Genomic DNA, 14,712 nt, shown 5'->3' on the forward strand with positions numbered 1-14,712 from the left:
GGATGTAATGACCTTCCCTGTCTTTTTTAATCATATCTATTTTTACTCTGGCTTTGTCAGAAATCATAATAGCCACTCCTGCCTTCTTTTTCTCATTTGATGCCCAAAAGATTTTGCTCAAGCCCTGAACCTTAAACTTGTGTATGTCCACCCGCCTCATATGTGTTTCTTGTAGACAATATATGGTAGGATTTTGGTTTCTAATCCACTGTGCTATTTGCTTCCATTTTATGGGCGAGTTCATCCCATTCACATTCAGAATTATAATCATCAGTTGTGCATTTGCTGACATTTTCGTATCCTCCCCTATTCCTACCCCCTTTTTCTTATACTATTTCCTTTTAAACCAGTGGTTTGCTATTAAGCTGCTATCCCTTATCCCCTCCCTTGATTAACTTCCCTTTCTACCCCCTCCCTCATTTCCCCCCCCTCTTTTTGTTTTTAAAGGCCTTATAAATTCCCTCCCCCTTCTTCTCCCCTCCCTTTTTTTGACCTCCCCAATCCCCTGCTCCCCTTGGTTTATCCCTTCTGACTTTCTCAGAAGGGTTAGATAAGAGTTTTATGTCCCAATGGATAGTATAGCTACTCTTCCCTCTCCGGGTTGATTACACTGAGAGTAAGGTTTGATTATTACCTCTTAATGCTCTCTTCCTCTCCTTCTTACAATAGTATTTGTCCCCTCTCCTTCCCATGCCCTCTTTGTGTGTAATAGAATATCCTATTTTTCTTATTCACTCAAGTTTCTCTTGGTGTCCCCTACTATTCACCCTCTCTTTCCCATCCCCCATGTCATCTTAGATTATTTAGTGTTCCACCCTCACCCTGTGAATTATTCTTCTGATTTTGAGTATTTTTTAAACCATCATAAAATGAAGTCTAGATTGCTCTTAAGTTGCAAAGTAGAGGGAAGGAATAGCATGATAAGAGTAGAAAGAGCAGAAAGACTGAAATCAAGTCATATATCTGACATACAACATATGGACAAATTTCTCAATGCCCAACACAACTTTTAGGTCCACTGGTTACAAAAGAGTTAATGATTTGCTTTTGTAGATGCAACTTCCTTACCAGCAGACAACACTTTCCAGGAACTCTGAGAACATACATCTCCCAAACCAAATTGTTTTTTATGGTATTTATGAAACTCATACAATTAAATATTCATGATCCTTGCATTCTGTTCTGTATGTTCACTGATCCCCAAAGAATCTACTTTACCTAAGGATGCATAACAGAACTTTTATAAGTACAACAGAATATTATATATTTGGCTTTCCCTACTCTTCAAAAAAAGGAAGGTAGAGATAAAGATATGCAGTACGCAAATTTAAAAATCTACTGTTTTATTCAATAGGAAAATTCACCAACTCAAAGATAAAGGCCCTTAAATTGCTTCTAAAGTCTTATTTAGATTACTATTATATTTAAAGGAGGGAATGGAAAATGTTTAATTTTTTTTTTTAATAAATGGCACCATTAACAATCCTATGAGATGTGAACTGGAATGACCTCCAGGAACTGATACAGAGTGAAAAAAGCAGAACCAGGAGAACCTTATACACAGAGACTTATACACTGTGGTAAAATCGAATGTAATGGACTTCTCTACTAGCAGCAATGCAATGATCCAGAACAATTCTGAGGGACTTATGAGGAAGAACACTATCCACATTGTAAGAAATAAAATTTAGTTATTATAGTTATATCTTTAAAATATGTGGCCGCCAGGAATCAACAATTCAAGTTGATTCCGTAATTAAATCAGACCCAAGTCAGCATCGGGTTGAAGAGTTTATTTACAATCAGGAAGGTAAGTAAGGATAAAGAGAAGAGGGAGGTTAGAAGTCTAAATAAATGAAGCTGTAAGCCGCAAGGCCCAACAGCCGGATAGGCAGAGTTTAGAATTGGCCCAGCTAGGCCAAGGAAGCCAGCCTAACTTACCCACGTGACAATACAGAGCATAAGCTGACTGTGGTCTCAGGAGATGCTTCTTCCTCTAGTTCCAGACGACAACTGCCCCCACAGGAAGTTCACTAACTTACTTAAAGAGATCATGTCTTTCATCACTTCCTGTGGTCCACCTCTAGTTCAATGGACAAATGGCAGTTTCTACATTGATTTGGACTGCCCAAAGGGCAGTCCCTTATTCTTGATTTGTTACTTATTGTCACGTGTGGGTAACTCGTCTCCCCTCCCCACTAAGGGAGGTGGGAGTGACATCATTAGCACGCCTGGGTTGAGTAGATTTTTGACTATTAATGGGATAGAGCTAATTTCTATTTACACAACATTCAGAGGAAGAACTGTGGGAGTAGAAACACAGAAGAAAAACAAATGCTTGAACACATGGGATAATGGGGATATGATTTGGGATGTAGACTCTAAAAGACCACCCCAGTGCAACTATCAATAATATGGAAATAGGTCTTGATTAATGACACATGTAAAACCCAATTGAAACGCACATCAGTTATGGGGGTGGAGGGGTAGTTTGTGGGGGAGATAAAGAAAATGAACATGTAACCATGAAAAAATTTTCTAAAACTAAAAAAATGAATTAAAAATAAATACTAAAAAAAATCCTATGAGAACTTGGCTAAGTTTATAGTTTTAAATCTTCATAGTGATTTTAGTGGGACAGCCAGACTTACTCTGCCCAGATGGTTAACAACTGCAAAATTACTAAATCCATTCTACACAAGGGTGGGAAAAAAGCCTATTGCTCTATATTTCAGTACAAAAAAATTGACCATATTTTCAGATATCGCTAAAAATGAATTACAAATTGAAAACTATACAATTCCACATTATTGTTATGACAACACTTTCCAGGAACTCTGAGAATACACATCTCCCAAATCAAATTGTTTTTTGTGGTATTTATGAAACTCCTACAATTAAATATCCATGATCCTTGCATTCTGTTCTGTATGTTCACTGATCCCCAAAGAATCTACTTTACCTAAGGATGCATAACAGAACTTTTATAAAGTACAAAAGAAAAAATCTTCACATATGCTGCTCTATAGAAGTTGGAAAGGTGGAGAAATTTTTCTTCCCTTACCTGTTACTGTTCAATACATTTTCAGCCACATTGGTAGCAAACATGCCCTTATGAACATCTCGCTCTTGAACAAAAAGTACATATGAAAGGCGCCTTGCAAGCCATCCTCTATGTCTGCAATATAAAAATAATCAAATATTGGGTTAACACTTAAAACTGATTATTTTAATAATCTTTGTTTTTCATCTTCCCCCCAGACCTTTCTATAAAAGTAAGCTTATCTAGCCTTAGACACAGCCTAACTGTATGACCCTGGGGCAAGTCACTTATCTCCCATTGTTCAGCCTAGGAACCAAGTACTGTGAATGTGAAGCCCCCCACCCCCTTTTATGATTATAATAGTATAGCCTTTATGATTATTTAAATAACAATCATTAGTTGAGGGAATAGCCAAAGTGATACATTTGCCTTATAAAAATTAAAAGGATTAACTAAGAAAGTTACACTTTAGTGTGGTATCAAATCTTGTTTACATCCTTTTAACCTTAGGCCTAACACCAAAAAGTTACTACCAAGCCCACCACACCCTGCTTTGGGTGCAAGCCCAAAATAGTCACACAGAAGGAGGGCCCCTCTTGTTTCCTCTAAACTGCTGACTCCTAATATTGTCAGTAAAAGGCACCAAAAGAGTGTAAAGGCCTTTAAAAGGTCAGCAATAATAATAGCCTTAAGTTACCACCCAAAGTGATCTTTTACAATCACTTGCTTAATCAGTAGGGGGGTTACTAATTAAGTACCACCTATGTGAAAGATCTTAGCATTTTTTTCTATTTTTGTATCACTGTCACTATGTCCTAAGATTTCTCTCTATAAAAAAGGCCATCTCCTAAGGCTCAGGGTCTCTGGTTCTGATGAGACCTGGGTCCGGCTTTATTGTAAGGTAGGCCTCCTCTCAATAAACCTATTATTTAGCTTCTAGTTCTGTATTGGTGTACTGTGGCAAAAATTTACCACACCAATTTGCAGATTCATGTTTTTAAATGCATAAAATAAAATATATAGAATTACAAAGGAAACCAATTATGTTGAAATACAGCTATTTATATTTTTAAAGCTCATGGACACCATGTTAAGAACTGATTTATGCATTATTTCCCTCTTTCTTTACCACATGACAACTTCAAAAATGCAATAAAATTTAAATTTTTCACATTCAAGGAACTTACTGAGCTCATTATAAAGAATGCAATTCATTAGGAAAAAATCTTCCAATTAAATTATCTTTGTTATTTCAATAGTTTATTTAGAAAAAACTAGGTATCTGTTTTTAAGTGAATCTGGTTAAGCACAAGATTATTTGAAAATTTATAGCTATGTCATGGGCAGTGGAGTCAAGAATCTTGTCTTTGTTTCCAAACCATCAATAGCACCATTTGTTAATCTTCATTACAACTAACACTGTTAATATGTTACTTTTTTTCTCATTATTAATAAATTAATACTGAAAGACTTGGTAAAACACAAAAAATCCCAATTCTATGAAAATAAAATCTGACTTCTTTCTACTTTTTTCTCTTCCTTTCAAAAGCCTTTGGACATCATCCCAAGCCACTGAAAGTAGGCATTACAAAAATACAAAATATTCTTCTTTCAGAATATATTTCTCTATTGCTAGTGGAATATCATTACAAGGTACAAAGTCGAGGCATGCTATGATATTCCTAAGGCAATTAAATTCAAAAGGGTGAAAGGACAATCTGCCTGGTTACTGGATGCTCTTAATGGAAAAATTAAGTTGTTATGGTTTATTTTAGGCTTTGTCTAGACATTACATAGAAAAACTTGTTATCTAGCCAAGTGTTAAGCAATATACTTGGGCAACTGATGCCCACAAGAAGCTTAATAATTTCTTAGACATTGCTTTAATAATTCTCTTTTTAAAGCATCTCTACCTGGGGATAATAAGTTCTACAGTATAATAAATAAAATGCCTAGATAACATTATTTGTATGCAACACTTCTATAAATGAAATTCCTTTTCTTTCTTTTTTTTTTAAACCTTACCTTTCACCTTAGAATCAATACATGTATTGGTTCCTAGGCAGAAGAGTGGTAAGGGTAGGCAATGGGGGTCAAGTGACTTGCCCAGGGCCACACAGTTGGGAAGTGTCTGAGGCCAGACTTAAACCCAGGACCTCTTGTCTCTAGGCCTGGCTCTCAATCCACTCTGCCACCTAGCAGCCCCCATGAGATTCCTTTTCTTGAGAATCAATCTTAGTATCTACGAAAAATTAAGCAGTGATTTTTGCCTATAATTTTTTTTAAAAGAAGAAGAGGTCTGAAGAGGAAAACAAAATTTCCTAACCTAATAATGGCTTAACTTTATACCTTTAAAGTGGTAGTTAACATTTTCATATGCTGGGTAAATAAGCATGTTTTTTTTCTTAGTACAAAAAGCCACTATAGAAAGTGACTCAATCATATGACCTCATATCAGCTGGAATAGAATTCTAGGCCTGATGTCAGGAAGATGGGAGTTGGAAACAAACTTTAAACACTATCTGTGTGACCCTAGCAAATCATTTAAACTTTATCTGACTTAGTTCCCTCAATCATAAAATAGATGATAAAAGTAAGATCACCTACCTACCTCACAAGGTTGTTGTAAGGATCAAATGAGATGATATTACAAAGTACCTAGCACATAGGAGACACTTTAAAAAATGCTTGTTTCGGGGCAGCTGGGTAGCTCAGTGGATTGAGAGCCAGGCCTAGAGACAGGAGGTCCTAGGTTCAAATCCAGCCTCAGACACTTCCCAGCTGTGTGACCCTGGGCAAGTCACTTGACCCCCATTGCCCACCCTTACCACTCTTCCACCTATAAGTCAATACACAGAAGTTAAGGGTTTAAAATTAAAAAAAAAAAATGCTTGTTTCTTCCCTTCCTTTCAAAGAATTGTAACTGTTTTTCTGCACTTTTGAACAACTTTTTACTCTCATTCCAAGTTATAATTAATATAAAAGTAAGAGTAGCTGTGTGTGTGGCGGGGGAGGGGGGGGGCAGCTGGGTAGCTCAGTGGATTGAGAGTCAGGCCTAGAGACGGGAGGTCCTGGGTTCAAATCCAGCCTCAGACACTTCCCAGCTGTGTGACCCTGGGCAAGTCACTTGACCCCCATTGCCCACCCTTACCACTCTTCCACCTATGAGACAATACACAGAAGTTAAGGGTTTAAAAAAAAAAAAGAGTAGCTGTGTGGGTCTATTTTATTTGTTGATGTCTTTCCCCTAAATCCCTATCTTTTCACTAACCAATTCTCACTGATTTTTTGCATAAACAGTTAGTTCCTTTCTTCTTACTCCAACATTCTGAATCATTTCCTTAAGTCCACAAGCCTATTCTCATTTGCCTTGAATTTGGAAGTAAATATTCTAAGAACCACCTTACTCAAGTGAAACATTATCCCTTTGGTAGAAAGAACATATTTTGTATTCCACTAAAAATTAAACTATTTTAAATAACCAATATGTTTAAAGAAAAACATTCATCCTACAGAACAAAACAATATATCAAACTTCTCTGGGAGAAAAAAACTAACAAAATTTAGAAAGAAAACTAAAATAAGCAAATTAAGCATAAAATGTTAATATCTGTCACATCTTGATAAATTTAATGTTAAATAATAATTATAGCAGTGATAACAATTGATAAGGGATAAGGTGACTGGTTTCTTCTCTCCTACAAAAAGCCCTCTCATTCCAGGAAGTAACATCTAACTAAGCTCTGCAAATTCATCATTTTGATAGCTCTAATAAGTCTGAAACAATCACAAATTTTGGATTTTTTTAAAGTGACACTTTACCTTGTATGAGTTTCGTTGATATAGATAACATTCCGAAGTCCTAAGGAAGGGATACTTGGGTTGAAAAATTTGTCCTGTGGAAGAAAAATTGAGACAATCGACCCCACAAAAAATTTAGAAAGTTTGTGTAATCTCAACATTTTATCGTGACAATAAAAACATTAAGTTCAAGGTTATAAGGGCCAAAAGACCACTCTTTCTACTAAAAGGCCATTTTTCTTTTAAAAAAATATAATACTTTGGAATTTATTCTTATTTTACAAACAAAGAAACTGAGACTGAGCAAAGTTAAGAGACCTGCCTAAATCCTTATGGTAAGTGAACTCTATCTCAAAGATCTCTTTCTACTAGACTATACTGCCTCTCTTTCATTAGCCTAAATTGACTTTTGACTACTTTGTGCAAGTTACCTCCATTTAAAGGGAAAGGGAATCATACTTTAATTGAGGACAAGGAAAGAAAAAAGAACAGAGATTCTAGGTTATTGCCACAATGCCATCAGAGGATATTTAAGATGGACTAGATATCAAGGGTTCATATTTATAAGTTCTATGTTCAAATAGGAGAAAGTATGGCAAAAGGTCTGGATATATTATGGATATATTTTTAAATCATTCAGTGCCTTTTCTTCTCAAAAGGTAAAGCCCAAGCCTATATCACTAGAGAAACTAGCCAAAATTCTTTTATACTACTCCTACCCTTCAGATACTTTACATTCCAGCCAAATTGGGCTCTTTAAAATTTCTTAATCCCACCCTGTCCTCTCTTGCCCCTCATTGCTTACATGATGCCCAATGCCTGGAATGAATTTTTCTTCCATCTCTACCTGTTGAAATCCTTCCTTCCCTTCTTCAGGTGTCAGCTCTTCTTTGATCCTCACAGCTAAAATTGATCTCTTTATCAACAAAAATCTCTTAATTCTCTCAGTGGACTTCTCCTATATATATATACACACACACATACACACACACGTATATATGTCTTAGCTCTTCTATTATTTTTTGAGGGCAGAAACTCTTCTCATTTCATGTTATTTTATTACCAATGCCTTGCAAATAATAGGCTTTCAATATTTGTTGAATTGAACTGTTATGCCCCCAAACAAATTACTTTTCCTCTTACTGGTCTAATAACCTTAGTCAGGGAGAAAAGAAAAAGGCAGAGGAAAGAGAAAATTAAAAAGAATGTTACCATTTCCCAAGATCTGACAAAGAGGTGGGGCATAAAAGAGTTAATGTAAGAATAGTTTTCAACAAACAAAATGTGATTATATTTAATAATACTCTCTAATCCTAGGTTCAAATCTGGCCTCAGACACTTCCTAGCTGTGTGACCACGGACAAGTCACTTAACCCCCATTGCCTCACCCTTAGCTCTTCTGCTTAAAAACCAATACACGGTACTGATTCTAAGACAAAAGGTAATGGTTTAAAAAAATAAATCCTATATACAAAAAAGGGAGGGTGTATCCATTCATGCACACAGAACACATGCTAAATCACATAATTTACTCCTGCGATGAGATTTTTCTGCTTCTTTCAATCTTTGACCTCCTGATACCAATACCAAGTTCCACACTCTTTAATCTAAAACTCATCCTCAGATCACTGTCAAAAGAAGCATCCCTAGACATGTGTCCCTGTTCTCCATGCCCCCTTTCCCCACTCCAGCTTCCCCATTCATTCAAGTTGTACTGCTGCACATTTGGTAATATGGCTGAAATATGACCAGAATTCATTTCATGATCAGGTCCCATGTTTAAAGAAGAGAACCTAAACATTAAAGTGACTATTCCAGAAATGCAAGATTAGGATTTCTCAGGTTTTTTTTCTCCTCTATTGTGCTCAAGTTTATATCATTTGCTCTGAAAACTTTTCAGTTCCAAAAAAACAAACCTTTAAGTCAAAATTACTTCTAGTCTTTGGCAGTTAGCCAAAGAACCTACAAAAAAGGAACCATTAAGAAGTCTCTATCCTGAAAAGAGATTTCCTTTCTACTGTCAACTGCACATTATGAATCTGAGTAGTTCATTTCCCCACCCCCATCCCACCAGCAAGCTGCTGCAGGGGGGCAAACCTAACAAAGCTCATCAGGGTACCTCCAAAAGAAATTCTGGCTCCCGTCCTATTCCAACAGGCAAAGACTGGCTGGCCCCTATCTGCAAAAACTTCTTGTTATCTTCCCTGAATTTTAACTAACTTGAATGTTTAAGACCCCCTTGGATTTCAAAGAAAGAGAGTGACTTAGTTCTGGAACATTCTTGAGGAGTCCTAAGCTTTTTCAGGAGCAGCTTGAGTGGTGCACACAATTTTTCTCCCATTGCTGTAAATCCCTTCCTTTCTGTCACATCTGTGACATCTTTGGTTGCCAAATGGACATTAGGTAGAAAACTCACACTCGGCATAGTAATCTATTCATACAGACACATTACAGGCAGTAAGGCATGAATAGCAGCATTTTCCTTTCAAGAAATATCCAAGGACAAAGGAGCTTAACATTTGAACTTAACTCAAATTTCTTAAGCAGCTTTTTCCACAGACTTGGAACAATATCACATTAATTTCAGAATTATTTATTCTGACACATTCCTGCGTTTCCCCCCACCTAATCCTTCAAAAATACTATCCCTGGAATCCACAAGTTGTTATATAACTCTTGTCTCTTAGAAAGAATTTGAAAGGATTTCACTTGATAACTATTTTTTTAGTTTTCACCCTGACATCCAAATAGAAGATTTTTCCAATAATATGCCCACCCAATCCCCATTCAACTGCAAAAATCAACAGATATTCCCTAAGAGTGGAGACCTTACAGGAAGCAGAGCAAAGTAGCTACTAGAAACACTGTTTGCCCCTTACAGTCATCTCTATTCTGTTCTACTCCTACAACTTTATTTGTTACAAATGTTTAATACTGTTCAATGTCAAAATGTTATCTTTAACTCCCATGGGTTCGTTCTTACTCTGAAAAGTTATAAAACAGCACCATAAAAGATGTGGGCAGAGAAAATGTTATTTAACATATTTGGCATCAAAATTATTTATCACAAACACAGAACTAAAAAGGTGAGTCAAAAATATTAAGACCCTGAAATATCAAATTTACTTAAACTATAAAAAACAAAACATCTATTTTAATTTCTTAGCATTGAAAGGCTTACCCAACTCTGGGGAGTACAGACATAGCAACATCGTCCCACAAATGGCCTCTTCCTGTTCATTAAGGTTTCCTTCCACTTTAAAGTTGCTGATCGGAAGACAGTAGGTCTAAAACCACAATCTCCCTAGTAAAAATTAAGAAAAAAGTATTTGAATAGCAGAAAAATACATATCCCTTTGAATTCTAAGATTTAGCAATAAAATTTAAGACTAGGCAATCTATAAATTCATTTATTGTGGCATAATCACATATTTTAATTTATTAAACTACAGTTATACTGTTTAGAGATACAATCTGTATGATAATTTTGTTCTTCTGCCATAACCCATTATCATTTTAATTTTTGAAAGATCATTATTTGCTAATTTATCAATTGAAATTATTCTTATTTTTCATTGGGAGCAAAGGGAGTAATGCATGACAATATAGTTCAAACTTACCCATTCTTCACCTGAGTGTTTGCATCTACTGACACTGTACTCTGAAGAATTTGACAGGTAAGAAACATCTATGGTACCAAGGGACAGCGCAGACTCATCCATGTCATCAACTTAAAATCCCAAATCATGTGCTATAAAATAAAAAATGTGTGAGTAAAATATTTCTAATATATAAGTACAATATTGACTTGTGAACCATTTCTTCTTTGTCACAATGTCAAACGAACTGTTGCAGGGTTTCAAAAGGGTAGGTGAATAGGACGAAATGATAGCTTTGAGAAAGGCAAGCTGGTACAGTAGAGAGAGTTCTAGATTTAGAAGTAGAAGACCTTGGTTTTATCTGTCTTCCACTACCTTGAGCAAATTATAAGATCTCTGGGCTACATCTGTAAAAAAAGAGGAAAGGGGGGGGGGGGGCCGCTGGGTAGCTCAGTGGATTGAGAGCCAGGCCTAGAGACGGGAGGTCCTAGGTTCAAACCCGGCCTCAGACACTTCCCAGCTGTGTGACCCTGGGCAAGTCACTTGACCCCCATTGCCTACCCTTACCACTCTTCCACCTATAAGTCAATATACAGAAGTTAAGGGTTTAAAATTTAAAAAAAAAAAAAAAAGAGGAACGGGTAGCTGGATTGGTGGTCAAAGTCATTTCTGGCTCTAAATCTATGATATTATGGGTATATTGGATCTCAAGTACATTACTGAGTAAAAAATGCTCTATTGTAACCAAAAATACTATCCTATGAATAAGAAACATAAAAAAATATATGAATAAATTTACAATCTGGGATACCCTAAACTTTCCTATATTTAGTTGCTTATATCATTGAGGATTCATTTCATAAAAAGGGTAAAAAAAGTATTTCATTTTACTACTTACATGAATGATTTTTCCCTAAAAAGACTAGGCTAATAGATTATGGATATTTAATTTCATAAAACAAATTTTACATTATTACTTTAAAGATCCATAACTTCACTAATGCACATTACAACTCCTTTACATCTTCAAAGGCTATTTTTATGAGTTATTATGGCAAAAATAAATGTCTGAAGAGCCTGATAAGGGAACTAAAGAGAACCTGAAAGTTACCCTCTCAACTTAGTTAACTATAACCTCTGTTTTAGCTGTTGTTATTCAGTCTGTGTAGTCATGTCTGATTCTACGTGGCCCTATGGCCTTTACTTGGCAAAGATTCTTAGAGTGGTTTGCCATTTCCTTCTCCAGTATGTTCCCCAATTTACAAATGAGGAACTGAGGCAAATAGGGATTATGTGATTTGCCCAGGGTCACTCAGTAGTAGTAGGTGTCTGATGTTGGATTTGAATTCAGACCTTCCTTACTCCAAGGCTCAGTGCTCTATCTGCACCACTTAGCTACCTTGATTTAGCTGTTACACAGTAATCAAAACACTGACTGGGCTAATGTCTTTCAAAATCTGTCTAAACCAGACAAAATAAAAACAATGTAAATGAAAGTAACCACTACCACCATGAAACTGAAGGCTATGATTATGACAAACCTGACCCTGAAGAAGAAATAAGAAAATGTACCTACCTCCTTTCTTTGCAGAACTTTTTTCCTCCTTCCAATTCTTTGTTAAGATTGCTGTCTGGAGAAAGAACAAATAATAAATTGGAAATAAAGATAATAACCAATATTGGTCTAATTTCTCTAGCCAAAAAACATGATATTTTAAAAACTGATCATATTTAACTTCACAGATTTCAAAAAGAAAGAAGAAACTTCCAAGGCCATCTAATCTAACCTATAAATGACCTCTACAACATTCCCAAAAAGTGGTTACACAGACTTTACTGCAGATCTAAAATGAGAAGTTCACAAGTTACTGAGGCATGCCATTCCACTTTTGGACACTTTTTGATTGATAGGGGTTTTTTTTCCTTTTTATTAACAGAAATTTGCTTTTCTTAAACATTTACCTAATGTCCCTAATTTTACCCTCTAGGGTCAAAAAGAAGTAAAATTGCTTTTACATGACAAGTCTTCAAATACTTGAACACAATTATCCTGTTTCTTAAGTCTTCTATTATCCAGGATAAAAAATTCTAGTTCTTTCTATCAGTCCATGATCTTTTACAACAACTTGTTAAATCTTTAAGATGCGATGCTCCAAACTGAACACAATAGATCTTCACTCACTTTCTTCCTTTCTAATAAATATATTCAGAAGGTTCTACCATTATAGATACTTACATGACAGACTGCAAGAGGAGAAAGTATAGCAATATACAAATGTTATAAAAAAAAACTTCCTAGTTTGCTCTGTGCTAATATTTTTAAAACCAATCACTTTAACATAGCTCAATTTAATATTTTTTAAATCCTACATCACAATGTCCACATTAATCAATGTCACTTAGTTAAGGCTTACACAAAGGTATTTATCTAAAATAGTCTGGCAGTCATCACCTGCCAATAATCCAATACTACTTATGTTCTTAAGTATTTACAGTAACTATAACAATCTAAAAGGAAAGGTGATAAGAGTAAAAATAAACATCAGGCTTTAAAGTTCCTCTATAAATACAAGGTTCAGCATCTGGGTACCACTGGTTTTAGTATATATTCATTTAACAATAGCAAAACTAGGATACCGGGGAAAATTACATTTATTCTACTGAAGCTTGCAGAATTAAGCTTTAAGGGTTATGGACAAGAGGGTCAGGAAGAAGGGCAGGATTTGAAATGGAAAGATTTTCTCCCAAAAGGAATGCAATGTCTCCCTCCTCCCCAATAACATTCACATAAGCTCATGTAAGAAAGATCACAGTTGGACTTCTGGTTGTTGCTGACTGCCTGAAAGTATTTACTGGTGGGAGGGAAAAACCCTGCAACACCTGCTCTCAAAACATGAGGAGTTGGCATGGTTCCTTCTGTTTTCACAAATCTTCAAACCTATTTCAACACTAGCTTCTAGGGAAGAGGGCATTCGGAAAGTCTCCTTTCTTTCCACTATCATCCTACACACATACTATTTTTCCCCCCTGAAAATACTGCATCGCTATAGGGAAATGAGAAGACAAGCTTGGAGAAGTTTCATTGCAATTTCTATAGTGGGGCTAAAATAATTTATTTTTAAACTAATCCCTTTGGATCTCTTTCATCCAAAGGGAAGATATATAAGGCTTCTCCCCATTAAGAGATAATGGAGATTGTCTCTCTCATGGGTCTAGAGGAATTCAGATCCCAGTTTTCTCTGGCGAAGAGGACCTCTCAAAACTGGATGGAACAAAAAGACGAAGATTAGGTGCACTTTCCAAAAGAAAACAAAAGCTAGGGGCAGGAACCACCGAACTTGGGGTTCCCTTGGGGTCTCCTGGCGCAATGGCATAGCCCACTACCCATGTGCCCCTAGGGGTGACCTGTGTCAAAAGCACAGACCCTCCCCCAGTACCCCATGAGTAACACAAGGCAAAGGCACAGTGCCCTCTCACTAAGTGTCCGGGGGAGGGGGGGGGAATGACATGGGTCAAAGGCACAGCCCCATCACTACCACCAAGGGCCCTTGGGGGTGACAGAAGCCAAAGGCATAGCCTTTACACGTGCCCCTGGGGGTGACTCTGGGCTCCGGGAGGGGAAGGAAGGGAAGGATGCCAGAAACCAGGGCATAGACCAAGAAGTCGCAGAAGACTGACAGCAGCACTCACGGGTAGGTCAGGACCCCGTTCGGGGGGAACTGTGGGGGGAGGGAGAAGCAAGAGACAAAGGATCTCGGTCCCCAATTCAGAGCTCTGCAGCCAACGTGCAACCAGCCAGGACCCCGCCGCGCTCCTCCTCCTCCGCCTCCTCCCCGCGCAGAGACACGCACCAGCCGCGCCTTGTCTCGCCTCCCTTCGCCTTACTGCCAAGCTCAGGCCCCGGCTCTGGCTCCAGCTGTGGCTGCAGCTGCTCTCTATCTCTCTCGGTCTTTCTCTCTCTCCCTCTGTCTCTCTCTCCCTCTAGCCCTGGCCGCAGCCGCAGCCGCAGCCGCAGTCGCGGGGGGCACCAGATGCCGCGTCGCACGCTGATGACGTCACGAGGCCGAGAGAGCCGAGAATGAGCAACAAGCGCGAGCGCTGGGGGCGGAGCTAAAGGGAGGACGGTACGGGCTGCAGTGGGAGTGTGCACTCTGGCGTGCCCCTATTGGGGAGCGAGTGCGTCTAGGCCCCGCCCCCAACATGTGCGCGTTCGCGATTCTGGTAGAGGCTGTCCTGGTAAATAGGGCTGTACCTTTTTTCCGTCTGAAG

The 14,712-nt window shown here is 37.6% G+C and overlaps 1 protein-coding gene across 1 annotated transcript in view; it reads right to left on the reverse strand.

The window, feature by feature from the left end:
- GPAM (glycerol-3-phosphate acyltransferase, mitochondrial) overlaps positions 1-14,475 on the reverse strand; it is a 51,125-nt gene extending 36,650 nt beyond the window's left edge. Inside the window, exons 1-6 of the mRNA XM_044665574.1 lie at positions 14,295-14,475; positions 12,020-12,074; positions 10,465-10,595; positions 10,026-10,148; positions 6,866-6,939; positions 3,065-3,178 (exon numbers count right to left, since the gene is read on the reverse strand). Coding sequence (XP_044521509.1) covers positions 3,065-3,178; positions 6,866-6,939; positions 10,026-10,148; positions 10,465-10,566 — 413 coding nt within the window. The 5' untranslated portion in view covers positions 10,567-10,595; positions 12,020-12,074; positions 14,295-14,475. The remainder of the gene's footprint in view (positions 1-3,064; positions 3,179-6,865; positions 6,940-10,025; positions 10,149-10,464; positions 10,596-12,019; positions 12,075-14,294) is intronic.
- Between the last annotated feature and the right edge of the window lie 237 nt (positions 14,476-14,712).

The sequence above is a fragment of the Gracilinanus agilis genome, chromosome 2, assembly GCF_016433145.1.
Source record: "Gracilinanus agilis isolate LMUSP501 chromosome 2, AgileGrace, whole genome shotgun sequence".
Taxonomy (NCBI): Eukaryota; Metazoa; Chordata; class Mammalia; order Didelphimorphia; family Didelphidae; genus Gracilinanus; species Gracilinanus agilis.